At 43.5% G+C, this 26,075-nt stretch overlaps 1 protein-coding gene across 1 annotated transcript in view; it reads left to right on the forward strand.

The window, feature by feature from the left end:
• The window catches only part of itpr3 (inositol 1,4,5-trisphosphate receptor, type 3), a 350,279-nt gene that overhangs the window by 282,743 nt on the left and 41,461 nt on the right, over positions 1–26,075 (forward strand). The window contains exon 49 of the mRNA XM_018091571.2: positions 23,124–23,249. Coding sequence (XP_017947060.1) covers positions 23,124–23,249 — 126 coding nt within the window. The remainder of the gene's footprint in view (positions 1–23,123; positions 23,250–26,075) is intronic.

Below are 26,075 nucleotides of genomic sequence, written 5' to 3' on the forward strand. Positions count from 1 at the left end.
CTAATTCGGGTGTTCGCAAGTCCGCAAATTCGCAAACTTTTGGTGATGTTCGCCATTTGGGTTCGCCTTAGCTGGCGCCAAATTTTGACCTCTCACCCCAGACCAGCAGATACATGGCAGCCAATCAGGCAGCTCTCCCTCCTGGACCACCCCCCCCCTTGGACCACTCCCTTCCATATATAAACCGAAGCCCAGCAGCCATTTTACATTCTGCCTGTGTGTGCTTGAAGAGATAGTGTAGGGAGAGAAGCTGTGTATTGATTTGAGGGAGAGTTTAAGTAGGTTTTCTGGCTAGTAATCTACTTTCTACTGCTCTGTATTTGTGTGGGGAGAGGAGCTGTGTATTGATTTGAGGGAGAGTTTAAGTAGGTTTTCTGGCTAGTAATCTACTTTCTACTGCTCTGTATTTGTGTGGGGAGAGGAGCTGTGTATTGATTTGAGGGAGAGTTTAAGTAGGTTTTCTGGCTAGTAATCTACTTTCTACTGCTCTGTATTTGTGTGGGGAGAGGAGCTGTGTATTGATTTGAGGGAGAGTTTAAGTAGGTTTTCTGGCTAGTAATCTACTTTCTACTGCTCTGTATTTGTGTGGGGAGAGGAGCTGTGTATTGATTTGAGGGAGAGTTTAAGTAGGTTTTCTGGCTAGTAATCTACTTTCTACTGCTCTGTATTTGTGTGGGGAGAGGAGCTGTGTATTGATTTGAGGGAGAGTTTAAGTAGGTTTTCTGGCTAGTAATCTACTTTCTACTGCTCTGTATTTGTGTGGGGAGAGGAGCTGTGTATTGATTTGAGGGAGAGTTTAAGTAGGTTTTCTGGCTAGTAATCTACTTTCTACTGCTCTGTATTTGTGTGGGGAGAGGAGCTGTGTATTGATTTGAGGGAGAGTTTAAGTAGGTTTTCTGGCTAGTAATCTACTTTCTACTGCTCTGTATTTGTGTGGGGAGAGGAGCTGTGTATTGATTTGAGGGAGAGTTTAAGTAGGTTTTCTGGCTAGTAATCTACTTTCTACTGCTCTGTATATGTGTGGGGAGAGGAGCTGTGTATTGATTTGAGGGAGAGTTTAAGTAGGTTTTCTGGCTAGTAATCTACTTTCTACTTCTCTGTATTTGTGTGGGGAGAGGAGCTGTGTATTGATTTGAGGGAGAGTTTAAGTAGGTTTTCTGGCTAGTAATCTACTTTCTACTGCTCTGTATTTGTGTGGGGAGAGGAGCTGTGTATTGATTTGAGGGAGAGTTTAAGTAGGTTTTCTGGCTAGTAATCTACTTTCTACTGCTCTGTATGTAGCTGCCGTGGGCATTTGTTCTGCTGATCTCATCTGCTGACTGCTGCAGCTCCGTCTGTGTGTGTTGGAGACAGGCGTGCTGCTCATAGTAGTGCACCAAACACGTTACACATAGTAGTAACAATGCATTGCAATAAAGAGTGACGTTTTTCCACCAGCAATAATATATTCCGTATCCACTACTGTATACGTTGCCCTTGCAGGCCTTGTTGCCCGGTGTCTGCAACCAAGTGCCACCTAGCTGTGTGAGCTTTTTCACAATTTGTCTAAATAACAATAATAATTCCGTGTCCAGAAACATCACCTGAGTGATGGTTTTCCACCAGCAATAATATATTCCGTATCCACTACTGTATACGTTGCCCTTGCAGGCCTTGTTGCCCGGTGTCTGCAACCAAGTGCCACCTAGCTGTGTGAGCTTTTTTACAATTTGTCTAAATAACAATAATAATTCCGTGTCCAGAAACATCACCCAAGTTGTTGTTGTTTTGTAAAAATAAAAAAAATGCCAGGCAAAGGCAGGCCGCCACGCAGAGGCACTAGGGGCCGTGCTGCTATGATATCCTGTGGCCCTAGGAAATTGCCCAGTGTTCCGAAGGCACTTACCCTGAACTCCCAAAATGCTGAAGAGGTAGTTGACTGGCTTACACAGCACACCCCATCCTCTACCATTTCTAACTTTGCCACAACATCCTCATCCTCCTCTGCTATGGACACCCCACCTACCACTTCCTCCACCACCGCCGCCCCTTCTTCACTGGAGTCAGAGGAGTTATTTACTCATGAGTTTGTTGAAATGAGTGATGCGCAACCATTATTGCCAGAAGAAGATGAAGGAGATGAGGACGTTACACCAGATATAACTCAGGCAGGCAACACAACAGAGATGGACATAAGGTGTGATGAGGTCCCCGCTGCTGCTGCCTTCTGTGAGCTGTCAGAAGAAATTGATGCATCTGAGGAGAATGATGATGAGGAGATTGATGTTTTGTGGGTGCCCACAAGAAGAGAGCAAGAGGAGGATAGTTCAGATGGAGAGACGGAGAGTCAGAGAAGCAGGAGGAGAATAAGACTTAGAAGAAGCAGGGACAGCTCGCAGGGAACAGTAGGGCAACAACATGAATCGGCACCTGTGGTCAGCCAGCCAACGCACCCGCCAGCTTCTACTGTTACCGCTAGAAAGCCCGCATCAAAAGGCTCAGCAGTGTGGCATTTTTTTAATGTTTGTGCCTCTGACAAAAGCGCTGTAATTTGCAATGAGTGCAGTCAGAAACTGAGTCTTGGGAAGCCCAACACCCACATAGGTACAACTGCTATGCGAAGGCACATGAACGCCAAACACAAAGCACTATGGGAGCAACACCTCAAAGGCAGCAGCCAAACTCAAAGCCACCCTCCTTCTGGTCCAGCATCTACCTGCTCTACCTCTGCTGTCCTTGACCCGTCTCAACCACCCTCCACTCCGCCTTCCACCTTGACCACAAGTTCTTGCTCATCTGCCCCCAGCCAAGTTTCTTTGAGGGCCATGTTTGTGCGTAAAAAGCCAATGCCTCTGAGTCACCCCCTTGCCCGGCGTCTGACAGCTGGCTTGTCTGCGCTCTTAGCCCGCCAGCTTTTACCATACCAGCTGGTGGACTCTGAGGCCTTCCACAAATTTGTAGCAATTGGGACACCGCAGTGGAAGGTACCCAGCCGCAATTTTTTTTCCCAGAAGGGAATACCACACTTGTACCAGCATGTGCAGAGCCAAGTCACCGAATCTCTGTCATTTAGTGTTGGGGCAAAGGTCCATATGACTACTGACACATGGTCCTCCAAGCATGGTCAGGGCAGGTATGTCACCTACACTGCCCACTGGGTGAATCTGGTTATGGCTGGGAAGCAGGGAATGCGTGGTTCAACAACAGTGGAGTTGGTGTCACCGCCACGGGTTGCATGCGGGTCTGCCACCACCTCTACTCCTCCTTTGCTCTCTAACTCGTCTTCTAAGTCATCTTCTAACTCGTCTTCTAACTTGGCTTCTTCCTCGGCTTCTTCCTCCTCTGCTGCTGTGTCCTCCTCCACACCTGTGCACCCCCAGCTTCCCATAGGCTATTCGACGTGTCAGGTACGCCGTTGTCATGCTGTCTTGGGCATGACGTGCCTGGAAAGCAAAAACCATACTGGATCTGCACTCCTGTTATCTCTGCACTCACAGGCCGATCGGTGGCTGACCCCACACCAACTGAAAATTGGAAAAGTGGTGTGTGACAACGGAAGCAATCTGTTGGCAGCACTTAGACTGGGCAATTTAACACATGTGCCCTGCATGGCACATGTTCTAAATTTAATAGTCCAACAGTTTGTCTCAAAGTACCCAGGATTGCAGGACATTCTCAGGCAGTCCAGGAAGGTGTCTGGCCATTTCAGACATTCCTACACAGCCATGGCACGCCTTGCTGACATTCAGCGGCGGCACAACTTGCCAGTCAGGCGTTTAATTTGTGACAGCCAGACTCGCTGGAATTCAACGCTCCTCATGTTTGAACGTCTGCTGCAACAACAAAGTGCCATTAACGAATATCTATTTGAACTGGGTGGTAGGACTGGATCTGCAGAGCTGGGGATTTTTTCCCCCCATTACTGGGTGCTTATGCGTGATGCCTGCAGGCTCATGCGCCCTTTTGACGAGGTCACAAATATGGTTAGTCGCACTGAAGGCACCATCAGCGACCTAGTACCCTTTGTGTTCTTCCTGGAGCGTGCCGTGCGACGAGTGACAGATGAGGCCGTAGACCAGCGTGACCAGGAGCAGGAAGAGTACGATTTGTTCACCAGAACGAGCCCAGGCACCTGCTGCAATGCAGGGAGAGGTGTCAGAAGTGGAGTCAGAGGAGGAAGGTGGCTTTGTGGAGGAGGAAGACCAACAGGAGCAGGCTTCCCAGGGGGCTTGTGGTCACCTTTTGGGGACCCCTGGTCTTGTACGTGGCTGGGGGGAGGAGACCGTGGTGGATGAGGACGTAGTCCTTGATAATGAGGAAGGGGAGATGGATACCTCTGCATTCAACCTTGTGAGAATGGGGTCTTTCATGCTGTCATGCCTGTTGAAGGACCCCCGTATCAAGAGGCTTAAGGAGAAGGACCTGTACTGGGTCGCAACGCTACTAGACCCTCGTTACAAGCATAAAGTGGCAGAAAGTCCGAAAGGATGCTGCATTTCCAAACCAGCCTGCAAAACATGTTGTACAATGCTTTTAAGGGTGATGTCACTCCACATTCCAGGGGCAGAGCTGCCGGTAATCCTCCCATGAGCACACCTGCAAGGACAATGCACTTTGGCCACTCTGTAACATCAGACATGCAAAGTTTTTTCAGTCCAAGGCAGCGCCAGAACCCTTCTGGATCCACCCTCAGAGAACGCCTCGACCGGCAGGTAGCGGACTACCTGGCATTAACTGCAGATATCGACACTCTGAGGAGCGATGAACCCCTGGACTACTGGGTGCGCAGGCTTGATCTGTGGCCAGAGCTGTCACAATTTGCCATAAACCTCTTGTCTTGCCCCGCCTCAAGTGTCCTCTCAGAAAGGACCTTCAGTGCAGCAGGAGGGATTGTAACTGAGAAGAGAACTCGCCTAGGTCACAAAAGTGTGGATTACCTGACCTTTATTAAAATGAATGAGGCATGGATCTCGGAGGGTTACTGCACGCCGGAAGACTTGTTCTGACTGCCCATGCAGCTGTCCTTCTCTGCAAGTCGCTTGACACCACTCACAGCTGTCCTTTAGCGTCCTCCTCCGCCACCGTACAAACTAGGGTGCAAATCCTACTGGTTTGAGGCATGGATCTCAGAGGGTTACTGCACGCCGGAAGACTTGTTCTGACTCCCCATGCAGCTGACCTTCTCTGCACGCCGCATGACTCCACACACAGCTGTCCTTTAGCGTCCTCCTTTTTGAACAGGTAAATCCTGAGTTTTTCTGGCCTCTGTGCTTCAGTGGCTGCGACAACAAAAAAACAAATATTTTCAGCATTTATCTAACATATATTTGTCCAAGCTTTTACATTCCCTATCTGATCCCCCATGTCCCTCTATGAGGGGGTGGCCATATTTGTGCAGTAGATGTCTGTTAGCATTAGAAGCTGTAACTGACAGGCTGAGAAGGGACAGTCAGGCTGGCGTTGGAGATTTCCAATGTGCAGCTATCGAAATTCGAGTCGCTGTTAAAACATGGTTGATCAGTGCTTGGTACGCTATCTTAGTTTATTTTAAAGGTTCTGCCTGCGGTATGGTTGTGATACCATGTATCTAACATATTTTTTCTGTCCTCTGTGCTTCAGTGCCTGCGACAAAAAAACGATTATTTTCAGCATTTATATGCCATATTTTTTCTGGCCTCTGTGCTTCAGTGGCTGCGACAAAAAAACATAATTTTTCAGGAATGTACACATGCCTGATTTTTCAGGGTTCTGCAACAGCGGCAAAATTGTATCTTTTATGGTCACCGCAGGTGATCAATAAAGTAGTCCAAAACTGGGCCCACACTGCAGAATCAGTGTTTTTTGGTTCACTTCACTGACATTGAATTACCTCTGCCTGACCGTGCACGTGCGCACAAGCACGGTGACTGCTAAACACACCACTACAGAAATATTCCCACCGACAGGACGAACGTCCTGGAGGTGACAAGCAACTAGTAAAAACTATTATTCACTCACTTGACGGTATCATTAAAGCTTTTTGCGTTTTTTTTCGTTGCAGTAAACGCAGCGTTTTGTCTTTGCGTGTGAACCGGCCCTAACCTTTACACGACTTGATTGGCATGTAGACGCCGGACGTTTTAAAGCAGTTTATTACACAAGTTTAGCAATGTAGTGTGATTTGTGCCCTTTACAGCACAAAACGCAACGCTGTGTCAACAACGTATTTTTCAGAGACATTTTTGCCCTTGATCCCCCTCCGGCATGTCACTGTCCAGGTCGTGGCACCCTTTAAACAACTTTAAAATCAGTTTTCTGGGCAGAAATGGCTTTTCTAGGTTTTAAAGTTCGCCTTCCCATTGAAGTCTATGGGGTTCGCAAAGTTCGCAAACGTTCGCACTTTTTGGCGGAAGTTCACGAACGGGTTCGCGAACTTTTTTTGCAAGGTTCGCTACATCTCTACTGGTAACCCTCTGTAGCCATAAACCGCTACACGAGCTCCACCATCTGGGTCATATCTTGGGGGTCTGCCTGGCCAACCGCGGGAGATCCTGGGGTAGAGCTTTCCGGTACCGTTCTACGATGATCCTCTCCACTACTTCATTAGCCATGATGAGGTCAGGCCGCAGCCACTTTCTTGTGAGATACAAAAGGTCATGCATTTGTGCCCATGCAGACTTGCCTCTGGTGTAAACCCAGTCATTGAACCGTTTGGCATGAACTGCCAAAATGACTACAAGGTGGACCAGGTTTTTCCTCTTTCAACTTATTATAGTTATGCAAGTCCTGTTCCTTCAGGTCATAGTACACCTTTTGGGGCTCACCTGTCAAGTAAGGGGCTACCACCTCTGCCCATTCACCTGGAGGTAACTTTTCCCTTGCTGCCACTCTCTCAAACACAGCCAGGTAGGTCTCCACATCATCCGCTGGCATCATCTTTTGCAGAGACCTTTGCACTGCTTTACGACTATTTATTGGTGCTTGCACCAGGGCAGTACTACCCTGTAACCTCTCAGCAAGTGCTTGGATGTACTGCTGTAAATTCACCTGCTGCTGTTGTTGTAAGGTAACTTTACTGGTTTCCGCTTGTGCATTAATTTGTGCAATCAACAGCTGATTAGCATTACTCTGCTGTTGATTGGCATTACTCTGCTGCTGGACCTTTATCGTCTCCTGATGGTTTGCATTAGCTTGCTGCTGGGTTTGCAGCATCACCTTTAATACCTCCTCCATTTTAGTTTTGGAGATAGAAAAAAAACTTCACTTTTAAGAGTGTTTGTCTCTTTAAATTTTTTGCCTTCACTATTTTCAAGACAAAATAGCCTGTGCCCGCATCCTCCACCATATGTAAGCGAGATCAGACATACAGACAGTCCTTTAGGTGACTAAAGTCCATTTTATTATGTACAGTGACTGACTCTGGTATCCAAAAGTAAACAAAACCCTTGCCATACTTGGGCTCTAACTAATACATAGGGTGCTTCCCTCTCTATTATCGGTCCCCTACTGGGATTACCGGCTAAACCAAAAACACAACTCCCCAGAGTCACAGTACCTTGAAAGTGTCCTTTTGTTTGGGGAAAAAACCCAGCAGCACTTCAAGCTGTTCCACGCAGGTATAGACCCTCTAAAACTGACTTCAGTCCTCAGTCTCAGTCCCTGCCCCACACTCTCTCTGACTGCAGGCATATCTAGCCTGCTAATTATTCCCCAGGTGAGACTCCCTTGGGGAATTAACCCACTCGGAACCGCTATACATAGGGCCGAGGTACACACTTATAGGGGTTACAACCTGGGCGCAAATCAGAAAGATAATATGAATATGTAAAAAAATGCGGGACCTCACCTGGGACTCACCCACCATTCACTCACTCACCACACCCTTCTCTGGAGCAACCGTGTTAAGCCTAAAAAAGATCTCCGTTCCAGCAGATATCAAACCAATCATAATTCCTGGCATATTTTTTTATAAAGTGCAATACATCATAGTGCATATAAATATATAAAACTTGAATGCCAAATGTAATGCAAAGTGCAACGTAAGTTAAAGTGCAGTACATCGTGGTGCATGGATATATAAAATACTTAAATACCAAATGCAATTGCACAATGTTAACACATACTGATAAAACCATTGCAAAAAATGTTGTTAGAGTAAATACCTAGAGTAAAATGGCACTTGCAATAAGAGAACCGGAAATTGAAGTGTACTAGGCAGAACCCAAACATTACCTAGTATCTAAATAAGAGGCAAAAGAACAGTACTCATTAAGACCCCGGGGGAAACAGTATCCAGGGTTTTGATCCAGAACTTCTCCTTCTGGAGCAGCATACGATCCCAATCACCTCCCCTGTTGGGCTCAGGGAGCTTAAGTATTAACAGGTTCTTTAAACAGAGCCTGGAAGCACAGTAAACACAAATCCAGTCTCAGCTGTAAAGAGGTTATGGATAAAAAAAACAGGTTTATTCCATCCAAATACACAACCGGTTCAGCCGCTGTTAAATCCATTGTTGAAAATCACTGGCAAGAAGTTCTAACCCAAAAGCCTATGTAGGGATACAAACGGGGGCCTAATTTAAAAGACCTTCTAATGAAAACAGACCCCCATTAGATGTTATGATTCTAGTCTTTGTCTGTTAAGTAAATTGAAAAAGGGTTGTTATAAATGTGCAGGCTGCACTACATGTAGGTACATGGTACCAGGTAAATCTTTTAGGCATCCCCACTCTGGCAAAGACATTAACATTAGACACCATATTTCATGTACATTAACTTTTGTGATCTATATAATTACTTGCCCCTGTGGTTTAACGTATGTGGGCAAAACACTTTAGGCATAGGCGGAGGGTGAATTTTTTGTTTGGGGAGGCTAAAGATGGGCCATACATAGACTGACCTACAGCTAATTTAAGACTTAGTGGATTCGCTGGTGTAAAAAATTAACCTCCCAACTACCTCTTGCCATTCCTACTGACTTCCAAGGATTCTGTACAAAAATGCGGGGGGGGGGGTTTACCCTAAAATGCTTAGGATGTAAAAGTATTCATACGTGCACTTCTATGAGGGGATCTGCAAACATTTGTGTTTGGGATCAGTTAGCTTAAAGGGGTAGTTCGCCTTTGAATTCACTTTTATTTTAATGGTTTTTCAGTTATTTAGCTTTTTGTTCAGCAGCTCTCCATTTGGTAATTTAGCAGCTATCTGGCTGCTAGGGTCTTATTTACCCTAGCAACCAGGTAGTGGTTTAAACAATATGGGAATATGAATAGTTAAGGGGCCTACATGGAAAAATAAGTAATAAAAAATGATAATAATAAAAATAATTTTAGGCGCTAATTTGAATTCTGGAAAGAGGCAGAAGAGAAAGGCAAATTATTCAAGAACTATAAAAAAAATTAATTAGGAAGACCAATTGCAAAGTTGCTAGGAATAGGCCATTTTATAACATACTAAAAGTTAACTTAAAAGTGAACCACCCTTTTAGATGTGTTCACGTTAGTTTTATAGCAAGAAAGGCAGTGGGTACTGACACCCCAGGCACATTATATACAGTGAGACACAGTCTGTATTTACAAAACCAGCACATTATATACAGTGAGACGCAATCTGTATTTACAAAACCAGCACATTATATGCATTGAGAAGCAGTGGGTACTGCAGATATTCAGGCCCTGGCACTATAACACTGGCACAGATACACAACATTGGCCCCACTGTAAATAACTAGAAATGAACAAAACAATGACAAAAATAAAAAAAAAATAGTAAGTGTAAAAAACAACAACAAATATATAAAAGCACAATGAGCTTTTTCAGGGGGAAAGAGTTAACTTACCCTCCATCTGTTAGGGTAGGGGATAGATTATATATTATTATAGATGTCAGGTAAGGCAAAAAACAATTTAATGTTAGGGATTCAGCCTTTAGAACTGTGTAGTACCTGCGTATAATACCTGTGTATAGTACCCGTGTATAGTACCCGTGTATAGTACCCGTGTATAGTGCCCGTGTATAGTGCCCGTGTATAGTACCTGTGGGAGTGGGATGAAAACTGCATCAAAAGGTGAGAGTTGGTTCTCAGGTAAAGTTACAGCTGCAGATTCTTCTTTTCAGTCTTCATTTCTGCACTGCCTTTAGTTTGTAATATCTCCCTAGCCCTGACTGCATCTGTGCTTTGATTGGTCAATTTTACTGTCTGTCAAAAAAGCTGTGCTATGATTGGAGAATCCACAAGAAGAAAGATCCAATCAGAGCACAGCATAACCGGAGCTTGGGGGAACAGAAGATTTCCAGGACAGTGCAGAAACAGAGTGAGGTTTTTTGTTTTGTTTTTAATGTGCCAAGCAGGTTTGGGGAGCCTTAGCCTCCCCTAGCCTTATTGAAAATCCGCCTATGACTTTAGGGTTGATTCACTAAAGTGCGATAAGCGGTATCGCATGCTTTTTTGCGCTAAAATTGATGCAAAAAAATGCGCGATTCGCTAAAGTATTATCGCATGTGTTAAGTCGCATATCGCGTGCGTTAAATAGCGCGCAACTGCATTGCGTTAATTCTTGCGCAGAAATAATACTAACGCATGATTCACAAACACTTAGACGCTCTAAATATCGCATTAGTCTATGCGAAAATAACACCTACTTTGGGCAGGCGGTAATTATAGAAAAGTACAGTTCATGAGCTTGTTTTATCGCACTTTAGTGAATTAACCCTTTTTTGTGTGAGCGAATGGGAAATCACTATTAAGAAAGCCCTTGAAACTGGCAATTCTGATTTACCCCTACCTAAGCATTTTTTAATGATGGGGCACAGTTACCAGCTTTTAAGTTCATGGGAATAGATTTGATCCCCAAGCCCAACAGAGGAGGTGATTGGGATCATATGCTGCTCCAAAAGGAGATGTTCTGGATCAAAACCCTGGATACTGTTTCCCCCTGGTCTTAATGAGGTATGGGATCCCTTATCCAGAAACACGATATCCATAAAGCTCCGAATTATGGAAAGCCTGTTTCCAATAGACTCCATTTTATTAAAATAATTCAGATTTTTAAAATTGATTACCTTTTTTATGTAAAAATAAAACAGTGTTTGTATTTGATAACTATAACTATAACTAAGTTATAATTAATCCTTACTGGATTCAAAATAATCCTATTGAGTTAATATTTTATTGATTTTTTAGTAGACTTAAAGTATGAAGATCCAAATTACAGAAAGACCCCTTATCCGGAATACCCTTGGTCCTTGGATAACGGGTCCTATACCTGTACTGTTCTTTTGCATCTTATTTATATGCTAGGTAATCTTTGGGTTCTGCCTAGTATGCTTCAATTTCCGGTTTCTATTATTTCAAGTGCCATTATACTTCTAGGTACAGGTATCGGACCCCTTATCCGGAAACCCGTTATCCAGAAAGCTCCGAATTACGGAAAGCCTGCCTCCCATAGACTCCATTATAAGCAAATAATTCAGAATTTTAAAACTGATTTCCTTTTTCTATGTAGAAATAAAACCGTACCTTGTAATGGATCCCAATTAAGATATAAATAATCCTTATTGGATGCAAAACAATCCTATTGGGTTTAATTCATGTTTTATTGATTTTTTAGTAGACTTAAGGTTTTGAGATCCAAATTACGGAAAGACCCCTTATCCAGAATACCCTTGGTCCCGAGCATTCTGGATAATGGGTCCTATACCTGTATATTTAAGCAAAATTTTTTGCAATGGTTTTATCAGTATGTGTTAACATTGTTTAATTGCATTTGTTATTTAAGTTTTTTATATTTCTATGCACCACAATGTACTGCACTTTAGCTTATGTTGCACTTTATAGAAATTTATGCATTATACACTTGGAATTATGATTGGTTTGATATTTGCTGGAACTGAGTAAATCTTTTTTAGGGTTAACAGGCTTGCTCCATAGAGGGGTGTGGTTAAAGGAACAGTAACAGTAAAAAATGTTATTAAAAAAATAAAAACTACACCCTCTAAATAATACCCATGTCCAGCTGCATTGTACTTATTTACCTTACATTTAGCAAAAAGATCCCAAGTAAAACTCCTCTCCATGCTATGGATACAGTTTTGAAGAAAGGCGGGGGAAGGGAAACGCTGAAGCCGGTTGCAGAGTAGCTTAGCCGGTTGCTAAGTCCGTGACGTCACGGAGGCGGGATTTTTTAAACGAAAAGCAGGAAGAAGTTGACGGCAGCGCGCACATAGGGGAGAAGAAGCTTTCAGGCCCTGCAAGATGGCGAACACCCTATATACTCCACAGGAAAGTGTCGATTTGGATTTTTTAGTGATACATTATACGAAAGCAGCATGCAGCATCGTATTTCAAGTAAAAACTATAAGTTGATTGATTGGGGCTGGGATGTCTAAATGGTGTTACTGGTCCTTTAATTGGTGGGTGAGTCTTTATAAGCACTGTTTGTTTGCTAATCTTGTATCTTGATAAAAGTCGCAGGTAAGGAATGAAACCAAATAAAATGAGTATCTTTTTTTGATAACATTTTCCTGGTGTGCATCAGCATTTTTTCCCTATATATTATATTTATTTCAATTAACATAAGACCTGTGTGAGCGGTTCCTGAACTTCAACTATAAATCGTTTCCTCGTGGTATCTGCACCCAGGCGAATGACATCCATTTTACGTGAGTGCCGGCTTCCTATGATTCATGTACAGTTTTTGGCCGTGGCACCCGAGCTAAGTAATTCTTTTTTTGGTTTCCTAAATTCTCTGTAATTTTGTGTTATGGCAACCTCAGCAGTGAGAGATGTGATTGAGATCCCACTCACTGGTTATCAATTTTCGGACGCAGAAGCGGCTGATATTTTATTTACGGAAACAGCAGATGAGGTTACTCCAACAGCAGCAAACACAGACTTGTACCATGACCTACTACGACTAAAAGAACGCAAAATTGATTTGAAACTCCATGGCATTTACCTCTCTGATTTCTTCAAAAAACAGCATATACCCCGAGGCTTTAGAATTCGGAACATACCGACTATCGGCAGAAACATAATTGAATTCTGCAAACGGTGGTGCCAGATATTGAATAAATGCTCGATGGACTTAATGCTACTTGTTATTGACGAGGTCTCCAAAAATCTTGTAAAAACTTGCACAGAAATAGCGGCTTTTGAATCTGCACATCTTCCATCTCTAGCGTCAGATAGGGACACCAAGTGGCTTGAGAAATTACAGCTTCAACTGACTCATTACACATCTGAACTTCACAAGTTCAAGAGACAGAAGGTCACTACTGTCACAACTGACTGAATCGGAGGGTATACAGGTGGCTAACCGGGGGAGAATCGAACCAACACTTTAGAACACCGAGAGGACACCCTTACCAATTTGACTCCTCTGCCTACACCACCAACTCTTCAGACACGGATACTTCTTTTAACAACAGAGGCAGATACAGGGGGCGACAACGACAAGTCCAATCACGCCCTAGAACCTCTGACACTGACTACAACCCGACCTTGACTCAATCCACACCAGGTAACTCCTCTACTTTTTTAGACCAACACACCCCAGCCACACACACGGGCGCCCGCATAAAAGAAGGGGTGGGTGTAAACACAAGGTCACACAGGGGGACAAGACCACCGAGAAAGTAGTCTTTAACCTTAGTTCTTATGAACTTTCAGATACAGAGATGTGCATACTCTCCAAAGGTTTGTCTTTTGTGCACACACATAGTGCCCAAACTCTTGACACAATGATTGAAATACACAAGTTCCAAAGGAATATGAAATTAAGGGAACACTTTAGAATCCCTAATGTAAACATTGGCCCGTTTAGGGCCCCTAGTGATTTTGAACCCACAAACACGCCTAAGTCCATTGAGGCTTTTACTAGATTACTGATTGATGAAACTATGAAAGTTCCCACTCGCGACAAATTATTTCCTAACGTGACCAGACTTGAGAGGGAGGCCATACGCAGAATTCCAACATAGTGATTCGACCTGCCGACAAAAGGGGCTCTATTGTAATACAAAATTACACTGACTATAGAACTGAAATTCTAAAACAACTCTCAGATGAGACGGTTTACAAACGCCTACCAAGTGACCCTACTGTTAAATATAAACAACGTATCGACCAGATTTTACAGACAGGCTTGTCCCTTGGAGTTCTGAATCAGAGTTCATTCTTATTTCTGACAAAGGATTTTCCCATCTGCCCGATTCTCTACACTCTACCTAAAATTCATAAGAACTTAACAGCTCCTCCCGGACGTCCAATAGTGAGTGCTCGTGAATCAACTTTACAACCTTTAGCTATATTTGTAGATCACTACTTACAACCTTTAGTGAAAAACACACCCACATACATCAGGGACTCGGGTGACTTTTTAAAACAAATCCTCAAGGCCTGCCCCCTTCCTGAAAACACTAAGCTAGCCACTATGGATGTGTCATCTCTCTACACAGTCATCCCCACGGAAGATGGCATAGCTGTGGTAAGGGACGCTCTCCTAAGGAACCCTGACCCCACACGTCCACAGATTGATTTTCGCCTTGACTTACTCCAATGCTGCCTAACCATGAACTACTTTAAGTTTGAATGGTCCTACTATTTACAAGTTAGTGGCACCAGTATGGGGTCAAACGTAGCCCCTAGCTTTGCCAACCTGTATATGTCTCATTACGAACAATGTTACATTATCCGGTCCTATGGCACTCATATTTACAAGCTATACAGATTTATCGATGATCTATTCTTGCTGTGGACAGGTACGACCGAAGAATTTCTGCAGATGGTACAGGAACTTAACAATCTTCCTTCAACTATTAGGTTTACGGCTTCTATCAATAAGCATAATATCTCTTTTCTTGATCTCGACATTTCCATCCTGAACCATAACATACATACGACTACCTTCCGGAGAGAGACCGACAGGAATACTCTACTTCACCACTCCTCCTGCCATCCCCCACATCTGTTGAATTCCATTCCCTTTTCACAAATGATACGAATGGTACGTAATAATTCAGACTTCACACAATTAAACAAACAGCTTGATGCACTAATGGACCGTTTTGAAAATAGGGGTTACAACCGACACCACCTACTTGAGTGTAGGGACAGGGCCCTGCTTTACACCCAAGAGGACCTTTTACACACTGTGAGTTCCCGACCAGATACACAACAAGAGGACCGTCTGACCTTCCTTACCTCATACACCCCACAAACGAAACACCTGACCAGAGCTATACACAACCACTGGACTGTTCTGGCTAAAGATAAAACATTACCACCAGTGTTTAGAACTCCCCCCAGGATTGCCTACAAACGGGGAAGAAGCCTAAGAGATCTACTGGTCAAGACCGACCCCATTCATTGTTACAGCAATGACAAACCAACGATGTGGCTAAATACTACTAAACCAGGCTGTTTCAGATGCCCGTCATGTACCACCTGTGGCTATCTACTAACCGGCAAAGTGGAAGGAAGGACATCGAGCACACTTCGGACACAAGGAATCCGTTAAAATTCTGTACTTTATTTCATCATGTTTAAAAACAAAAGTGTGCCTAGGCACACTTTTGTTTTTAAACATGATGAAATAAAGTACAGAATTTTAACGGATTCCTTGTGTCCGAAGTGTGCTCGATGTCCTTCCTTCCACTTTGAAGTTATTCCTCCTCAGCTGCGGGTTCGGGGCTGTGAGCACCCGGACCATTGCCGGACTTTGGTGAGCATGCTGTTTCTCAGACTTTAAACTACATAAGAGATAGACTCTAAAACTTGAGCGGCAGGCCCGGGGTTTAAACACCCGGGCCTCATCGAACCACGTGGTACTTATAGTTTGTTAGTTTATTATACTGTTTTCATTTTTTCATTTATTTGTTTATTATTTATTTATATTGTTTCTGAGGAATTTTTGTTTCGCTTTAGGGTTTCCCTTAGAGCGATTCTTTTTCTATCTACTAACCGGCACAACATTTAACCATCCACATACAGGTAGACCGATCCCTATCAAACACAGATTGACTTGTACCTCGAAATTTGTCATATACTTTATTAAATGCCCTTGCAGCCTATTTTATGTGGGTAAAACCGTCACCACATTTCGTGATAGAATGGCGAACCACCGTTCAACAATACGAGCAGCCTTGGATTCTGGGAAAGCTGACACCCCAATAGCAGCTCATTTTCTCCAACATAAACATTCTCTTGCTAGTCTACGCTCTATGATCATAGACCATGTCCCCCCCTCCTATACGAGGAGGTAACCGTGAGAAATTGTTGTTACAACTTGAATTACGTTGGATACACAAACTACAAACTCTGAATCCAACCGGATTAAATGAACTTGTGTCTTACTCCTCTTTTTATCTTCCCTGAATGATGTTGGTTCCTGTTTTAAAAGCAGTCCCTGCCTCCTACTGCTTTCACAGTCCACTTAGGAAACTCCTAGCCCAACTTGGTGTATTTTGAGGACCTGAACTGCTTTCTGTTTTCAGCATTATGCACACCTTCCATGGGAAAACCCGCTGTCCTTCTTAAGGGGGGCTGACATATGTTTCCTTTTCCCCTTTCATTTTTTTCCCTCGTGTTCTCTCCGTTTCTGTTTACCTTTCCTTAAAAGACACATATCTTAAACTATTACTTTATTCAATACTTTACTTGGTTTACCCGATTCATACTGTCTGTCCACCAAGTGCCCCACTGCTGGTCATTATATAGACCCATTGTTACTCCCGCGTTCATGCCCTCTATTGCACTTTAATGTTTCGTAACCCAACTTACTCCGTGGTGGATACTCGTGGAACGGGATGTTGGTAGAATTCCCCCACAAAGCATACAATGCAGGTATAACTGGGGTGACAAACCGCTCCCGCTACCTAGTCCGCCAATCGGGTACCCCAGCTGTGCCCCTTAACACCACAGATGTCCACCAAGCGCCCCACTGTTGGTCATTATATAGACCCACTACTACTCCCGCGTTTATGCCCTCTATTGCAGTTTAATGTTTCGCAATCCAACTTACTCCGTGGTGGATACTCGTGGAACGGGATGTTGGTTGAATTCCCCCACAAAGCATACAATGCAGGTATAACTGGGGTGACAAACCACTCCCGCTACCTAGTCCACCAATCGGGTACCCCAGCTTTGCCTCCTAACACCACAGATGTCCTGACGTACGGCGGTTCTTACACGATCCCCGGGTACGCTGGATGGGTTGGTTACTAGGAGCCACACGGCTGGTCCCGATGGCCCTTTCCTCTTTGATATTACCGGTTTCGTTTTGCCTTTTTAAGTAACCAATTTATACTTACCTGTGTTTTGACTAAGGGCTCTTTGCAGATCCCCACTGATTCAGCACTGCGCTTTATTCCGTTACACCCGGGAATTTCATTGACCGCAGTAACCCGTTCTGTCCTTGAAGGTAGCTTGGGGCTCGGGGACATGCCAGTACGATCGGGTAACATGCCTTTACTTTCTGACACATTTCTTCTGTTACACCTATGCCCACCCCGGAGGCTTACCTTTTCCTGGTCCGCTATGCTTCACAACACCTTTTCCTGATGCGCTTTGCTTCTTCTCTAGTCAGGATTCCAGTAATGCTAACAAAGAATCCCCCACAATAAGAAACCTACGCCAGCTATTTCCCTTCATCCGTATAGGGAGTTTATTTTGACTAGCTTGAAGATTGTGTTGACACCAAAAGCGGTATGATCAATTTATGAGTTGCTACAAACAGTTTCTATGGGCCGTATATTTTGTAACCCTTTTTTGTTATGTTTGCACCGCAAGCTTAAGATACAGTTTATCTATTTATTGTAATTTTGAATTAGTGCCGTTTCCGTATGTTGTTACAAGTTGTTTAGATTAAGGTATGAATTCACGCTAGTATTTTATGTATTCCCACTTTATACTGATATAAGTTTGATACGATAAACCCTCACCATGTCCCCATTATCCCTATCTTTGTTTTACCTTTCTTTCCCCGTCGCTTGTGTTTTTTTCCCCGTTGATATATTTGCCCTTGTACTTTGTTTATTTATGTACGTGTTTTGTATGACACATTGATGGGATTGGTTGTGGATTTTCATGTGTGTGATGTCATCACTCGGTGGACTTAGACCCACTCCACTGCTTGTTTGGTTTTCCCGCCAAACACACTTTATAGGGTCTGTGTACACTTCATTCTGTGACTTTGACAAAGGCTGGGATACCAGCCGAAACGTTAGTCGTTTGTTCACCTTTAATAAATTTATTTCAACTAACATAAGACCTGTGTGAGCGGTTCCTGAACTTCAACTATATATATATATATATATATATATATATATATTTAAATGAAAAGAACAGAGTGCCGAACACACAGGGACTTAAAAAAGAATGATCCACACTCCGAATTCAGCTTCTATCTTCATTAACCTTGCTCAGGTGCAGCTTGGGAAAAATCACCATATCTCCATCTATGCCATCAGATCAAAGTTTGTTTTTGTGAGATATATATATATATATATATATAGTGTACATATACATATACGTTATTTGCATTTGGGCTTCGTATGTATCCCATACTTTAGTACAGGTATGGGATCCCTTATCCAGAAACCCGTTATCCAGAATCTTCCATAGACTCCATTTTAATCAAATAATTCAGAATTTTAAAACTGATTTCCTTTTTCTTTGTAGTAATAAAACAGTACCTTGTAATTGATCCCAACTAAGATATAAATAATCCTTATTAGATGCAAAACAATCCCATAGGGTTTAATTAATGTTTTATTGATTCTTTAGTAGACTTAAGGTATGGAGATCCAAATTACGGAAAGACACCTTATCCGGAATACCCTTGGTCCCAAGCATTCATTGGGACCAAGGGTACACATCATCAGAATGTGTACATTCCAAAAATATGTGGCTTTCTGGGGGTCCCTGTACAGTTAGGGGGTCTTATGACACATAATATGCAGTCATGAGGCTCTTTTTGCAGAAAATGATTTGGCTGGAGATAAAAATCACTTGGGGTCCTTATATGCCACATACTTTGGTATATCTATGCATACTGAGTATCAAACTGTTCATTAGACCTCTGGCATTCATATTTCGGGTGATGTACCTTTGTATATAAGACATTGTGCAAGATAAATTGAGGCAAATTGCAACATTTTTAGAGAAAAATAGAAATGCTATCAAAACCTCTAATTTTAGGAAAGCTTTGCTGTTTGGCAGTTTTGGACAGAAAAAAATATTTACCCATTTTGAATTTGTCTAAATGTGTACTTGTATAGTTAGGGGGTTTTACAACACATAATACACAAGCAAGGGTTTGTAGAAGCTGAGTTGGCAGCCAAGAAAATGTGTATGCTCTATTTTTCATTTGAAGTCCATACATACCACATACTTTGGTAAATCTATGCATAATGTGCATCAAACTGTTTAGCAGACCTCTACTGTTCGTATTTAGGGTCGTATGCCATTGTATGTAAGAAATTCTGTGAGATAAATGCAGCAAATTGCAACATTTGTAGGCAATTTTCAGAAAAGTCATAAAAACCACTAACTTTAATAAAGCTTGGCATATTGGTACTTTGGTGTATAAAGTTGTCAGAATGTGTAATTTCCAAAAATGTTTTTTTGGGGGGTTCTCAGTACAGTTAGGGGGTCTTACAACACATAATGGGGCCAATTCACTAAAGGTCGTTAACACAGAATGCATAGTTTTATGCATTAAAAATTGTTTGTTAATTAAGTACCGATTCATCAAAGTCTTTTTGTATGTGTTACATTATCGCAAGCATTATTTCCATCACATTCTGGAAATTATCTAATAGAAATAATACTAACGCATAATTCACAAACATATATGAAGGGTTAAACTCATCAAATATTGCGATAATCATGCTAATATTAACACCTACTTGGAGTAGGCGTTACTCAAAAAACATTGCGGTTCGTAAGCGTGTCAAGACAAGATGGAGTTTGCAGTCGGATTTTTGTTGGGTTGTGAACTGGACTTTATGGTGATTTTCAAAGCAAGTAAATGCCTCATGGGTGGCTTTAGGTAAGTATTTGTGTCATGTCTATCACAAGTTTCCTAAACTTTCCCACTGTCACACCAGGGCCTGGCTGCCATAAGCATGGTTTGCAATTGCAAACAGGCCCTCTTTTCACAGTGGGAGACTGGAAGCAGCTTATTTGATTTCAGCAAATTATTCCATCTTATTTTAATTTAGGAGATGCTGGCTACCCTTGTTATAGGTGGCTAATGACCCCAATACCAAGGCCACGTACAAGGGCTGAATGTGCTTTTAAATGAAGCACATGTCAGAGCGCGGTCTGTTATTGACAGAACTTTTGGGGTTCTAAAAAGCCACTTCTGCTGCCTGGACAAGTCCGTAGGAAGTCTCATGTACAGCCCCAGTAAAGTCGCACAAATTGTAGTAGCCTGCGCTGTACTGCACAATCTAGCCAACTGTCATGGATTGCCTGTGTTTGTGGCTGAGGACCTTGATGACCCAATTGATGCCATACATCGTGTCCAAAGTGCAGATGACAGGGGCAATCATGTATGGGGAAAATCGTAAGCAATTACTTTGCCTGTAAGTACCTACAATCTTAAATACCATAAAAAAAGAAACACAAAACATCTCAAACAATACTGTTTTTATTTCCAGTGAACATAGTTGCTCATTTATTTTATTTCTCTTAGAAGTAGTGAGTGGCAATATGCAACATTTCTGCATTGACAGTAAATAGGATTGACTAACTGCTTATTGTTGTAATAATCAAGTCATTAAAGTTGGAATCCACTAAGGCTTGTGTTCCCTTGGAGCTGGTGGGTCCCCCCACAACAAATAGTAAAAAGAGAAACGTTAATTTACCCAGCCCCCGTTCCCCTCTCCTCGCTCCTGGACAGATACCAACCGGCACAGTCACACCAACACCCCCCCCCACCGCTCCCCTCCCGTCCCCACACCTGCTTGCTGCATCCCCACACCTGCTTGCTGCATCCCCGCTACTGCACAGACTGAAGAAACTCTGTCTCCCTGCGTGCACTCCCCTTCAGCACAGGGGGAAGGGGAGCGCGCGCGGGGAGACAGAGTTTCTTCAGTCTGTGCAGGAGCGAGGAGCGGAGGCTGAAGGGGGGCACCTGCTTGTGCTGCATAGGGTTATTTGCGCATGTGAGGCCTACAGTCCTGGTCGTAGAGTAGTTGCAGGAGCGATGCATTATGGGAATCCTCTTTACCCAGCTCAGCGGTTTTTTTTCCTGTTTGGCTTCTGATCATCTGAACGATTGCAATTTGGGGAGACTTAAGGGCACTATTGAGACAACTGAAGGTATGCCTGCAGCTTGAGATGAACTCTTTGGTAGCCTTTCCTTCTCCTTTAAGTGTTGCTCATGCATGTTTAACAGAGCTGCCTCGAATGAAGCTTGTCGTAACTGACTGTTGTTGTAAGATGTTTTTTTTTTGGATCGGGCGCCATAGAAGCTGTTATCCCTCCTCTTCATCACTTGCCTCGCAAAGGGTTTTTTTTTAAGCTTCCCAGGCGGTGATTGCGCAGCTGCACTTTCTGAGTCCCAAAATGGTGGAAGTCATGTTGTATGCGTCGCGTATCGATTACGCACATAATAGCGTGCACTAATATCACGTGCTACGAAATAACGTATAAATATATTGCATGCTTTCAAATATCTTTTAAAATTCTGTCATTGCCAGATAAATAACGACAATAAAATTGCTTCTTAATTCAGAAAAGTGTCCTTTTAGTGAATCGATCGTTAATATTTTTAAGGCATGCTATGAATAACACTCGTTTTTGTACCCTTTAGTGAATCTGCCCCAGTATGTGGTCATGGGGTTTGGCAGGAGAGAAAAATCCATATGCACTATTTTAATTTGGGGTCTGTATATACCACATACTATGGCAAATCTATGCATGTTGGGCATCAAACTGTTCATTAGACCTCTGGCATTCATATTTAGGGTGATGTGTCCTTGTATGTAAGAAACTGTGCAAGATAAATGAGACAAATTGCAACATTTTTAGGTGATTTTCAGAAATGCAATCAAATGCTAACTTTAGGAAAATTTTGCCATTAGGTACATTGTGGTGGAAAGAAATAGTTACCCATTTTGGATTTGTCTGCATGTGTACTTTCCAAAAATATATGATCAGGGATCACCTTACCTTTTTACTGCTTTTACCACACATAAACCTGGCCTTGTGATGAATTAGGTAAATGTAAGCCATGAAATTATTATGCACGCAGTATATATTGGAGTCTGTAAATACCATGCACTTTGATAAACCTATGCCAATTGGGCATCAAACTGTTTAGTGGACCCCTGGCATTCATAGTGAGGATGATATATCTTGATACCTAATGATATGTGGGGGATAAGATGATGAAAAGTTGAAGCTTTGAGGTGATTTTCAGAAACGTCATCAACATCTGCAATTTTAGGAAAGCTTTGCAGCTTGGTATTTGGAGTAGAAAGACATGTATACCCATTTCAGACTCGGGCGAATGTGTACTTTCAGAAAATATATGGTTTTCTGGGGTGAGCATACTTTTTTATAGCTTTATCCCACATAAAATGATGTAAATGTGTTGCTCTTGTAGTAGCTGAAATGACAGAAATGTTCATATGGGATATCTTCATCTTGGGCCCCCTAAAAGCCACATAGTTAGGTAAACCTATGTACATTGGGCATCAAACTGTTCAGTGGACCCCTGATGTTTTATCTGGTTACCTTATGACCTGTAGGGGATAAGATGCTATAGAATTGAAGATTTTTAAAAGATTTATTAAAAAATTCACAAATTTTTAGAAAAATTGAAAATTTTAGGAAAGTATTGCAACTTGGTACTTTGGAGTAGACAGACAGTTTTACCTATTGTTGATTCATCAGAATCTGTTCTTTTCAGAAATGTATAGGTTTTTAGTTTCAACCTTCTGTTTTTGTATAGATGATTGACAGAACAGCCTGACCGAATACTTCCGCAATGAGAGGGCCATAAGGTGTTCATGGCTTTACTCCATCATAAATACTTTTTCTTGAACAAGCATCATTTATGTTGCTCTAGAGCAGTTGTCATCCAAAATAAAGATGGTTTAGAGAAGTAACTGCAGTAATAATAATTTTTTGCCTGCTCTGTATTTTCTTTTTAGGCATGCCTCTGATATACTGGTTTTCACGTCGAATGACTCTTTGGGGTACAATTTCATTCAACCTAGCTGTTTTCATCAACCTTATAATAGCTTTTTTCTACCCATATGTAGAGGGTACATCTATAGGTAAGAGATTATTCAGTCATAGTCAGTCATCTTTTTTTGACATCCTACTGAGATTTTAACATTTCTTTTGCAAACCATGCACATTAACATGTAAATGTTCTATTTCTATTTTATTGCATATGTATAATTTACATTTACATCTTGAATGCATTTGTATTTTTTATTCTTGTATAAAATGTTTTTTGGATGATTTATGTATTAATAGCTGCTGATTTATCAAAATTTGAGTTTGCATTTCACAATTCGAGAAAATGAGGTGTAAAAACACAAACTTTATTATTTAGTAAAGAAATCCATGACAAATTTCCAGAGAAAACTTAGCACGTAAAGACTGCCAGTTTCCAATAGAAGTCAATAGGAATAGTCTTTAACAACATTATTTATTTTCCCAGTTTGACAAAACATTCAAGTTTTTTAGCCTCATTGAACAGTCAAGAAGAAAAGTCACACACGTTTGTTTTTTATTTTTTTTTTAGTCAAATTTTAATAAATCTGTCCCTAAGTAGCAGAGTCTCCGCTAAACTCCTTGTGGCAGTGCTGTCCAACTTCTGCGGTAATGAGGGTCAGAATTTCTCTCACATACATGGTGAAGGGGCCGCTAATGGAAGCCAGTTTTGACCACTCCCCCTTTAAACCACACCCACTTCAAACCACACCCATTTAATCACAATGGTGGTAGTGCAGCAAAAACCCAAATGCTTCGTCCTCACTGCAGGGATATCAAACACCATTCATATGTGAAATAATTATATTACATCATATTAAGACATACCCTTAAATCCATATGCCTCCCCTGTGGATAGCACAGCAACCACCAGCATATAATTACACACCTTAGAGACCATTTAATCGCTATTTCCAACTGCTAACACACTCCCAAAACAAACCCCTGCCAGGTTCACCTCCCACAGGCAGCATAGGGAAGGCAGAGTATGGCACACACAGGCAGCACTCTGCCTGCCCTATGATGCCTGTGTGTGCAATACTCTGCCCTACCCTGCCTGTGTGTGCCATGCTCTGCCAGCCTTATGTTGCCTGTGTGTGCCATACTCTGCCCTACCCTGCCTGTGTGTGCCATACTCTGCCAGCCCTACCCTGCCTGTGTGTGCCATACTCTCTGTCCTATGCTGCCTGTGTGTGCCATACTCTGCCTGCCCTACCCTGCCTGTGTGTGCTATACTCTGCCTGCCCTATGCTGCCTGTGTGTGCCATACTCTGCCTGCCCTACCCTGCCTGTGTGTGCTATACTCTGCCTGCCCTATGCTGCCTGTGTGCGCCATACTCTGCCTGCCCTACCCTGCCTGTGTGGACCATACTTTTCCAGCCCTATGCTGCCTGTGTGTGCCATACTCTGCCCTACCCTGCCTGTGTGTGCCATACTCTGCCTGCCCTATCCTGCCTGAGTGTGCCATACTCTGCCTGCCCTATCCTGCCTGAGTGTGCCATATCCTCCCTGCCCTACCCTGCCTGTGTGTGCCATACTCTGCCTGCCCTATCCTGCCTGAGTGTGCCATACTCTGCCTGCCCTATCCTGCCTGAGTGTGCCATATCCTCCCTGCCCTACCCTGCCTGTGTGTGCCATACTCTGCCAGCGCTATGCTGCCTGTGTGTGCCATACTCTGCCAGCCCTATGCTGCCTGTGTGTGCCATACTCTGCCCTACCCTGCCTGTGTGTGCCATACTCTCTGTCCTACCCTGCCTGTGTGTGCCATACTCTGCCTGTCCTACCCTGCCTGTGTATGCCATACTCTGCTTCCCCTATGCTACCTGTGTGTGCCATACTCTGCCTGCCCTACCCTGCCTGTGTGTGCCATACTCTGCCTCCCCTATGCTGCCTGTGTGTACCATACTCTGCCTGCCCTATCCTGCCTGTGTGTGCCATATCCTCCCTGACTTATGCTGCCTGTGTGTGCCATACTCTGCCAGCGCTATGCTGCCTGTGTGTGCCATACTCATTCTGTCCTACCCTGCCTGTGTGTGCCATACTCTACCCTACCCTGCCTGTGTGCGCCATACTCTGCCTGCCCTACCCTGCCTGTGTGTGCCATACTCTGCCTGCCCTATCCTGCCTGTGTGTGCCATATCCTCCCTGACTTATGCTGCCTGTGTGTGCCATACTCTGCCAGCGCTATGCTGCCTGTGTGTGCCATACTCTGCCAGCGCTATGCTGCCTGTGTGTGCCATACTCTACCCTACCCTGCCTGTGTGCACCATACTCTGCCTGTCCTCCCCTGCCTGTGTGTGCCATACTCTGCCTGCCCTACCCTGCCTGAGTGTGCTATACTCTGCCTACCCTATGCTGCCTGTGTGTGTCATACTCTGCCAGCGCTATGCTGCCTGTGTGTGCCATACTCTGCCAGCCCTATGCTGCCTGTGTGTGCCATACTCTGCCTGTCCTACCCTGCCTGTGTGTGCCATACTCTGCTTCCCCTATGCTACCTGTGTGTGCCATACTCTGCCTGCCCTACCCTGCCTGTGTGCGCCATACACTGCCAGCCCTATGCTGCCTGAGTGTGCCATACTCTGCCAGCTCTATGCTGCCTGTGTGTGCCTTACTCTGCCCTACCCTGCCTGTGTGCGCCATACTCTGCCTGCCCTACCCTGTCTGAGTGTGCTATACTCTGCCTACCCTATGCTGCCTGTGTGTGCCATACTCTGCCTGTCCTACCCTGCCTGTGTGTGCCATACTCTGCCTGTCCTACCCTGCCTGTGTGTGCCATACTCTGCCTCCCCTATGCTGCCTGTGTGTGCGCCATACTCTGCCAGCCCTACCCTGCCTGTGTGTGCCATATCCTCCCTGACCTATGCTGCCTGTGTGTGCCATAC

The sequence above is a fragment of the Xenopus tropicalis genome, chromosome 2 (genome assembly GCF_000004195.4).
Source record: "Xenopus tropicalis strain Nigerian chromosome 2, UCB_Xtro_10.0, whole genome shotgun sequence".
Lineage (NCBI taxonomy): Eukaryota > Metazoa > Chordata > Amphibia > Anura > Pipidae > Xenopus > Xenopus tropicalis.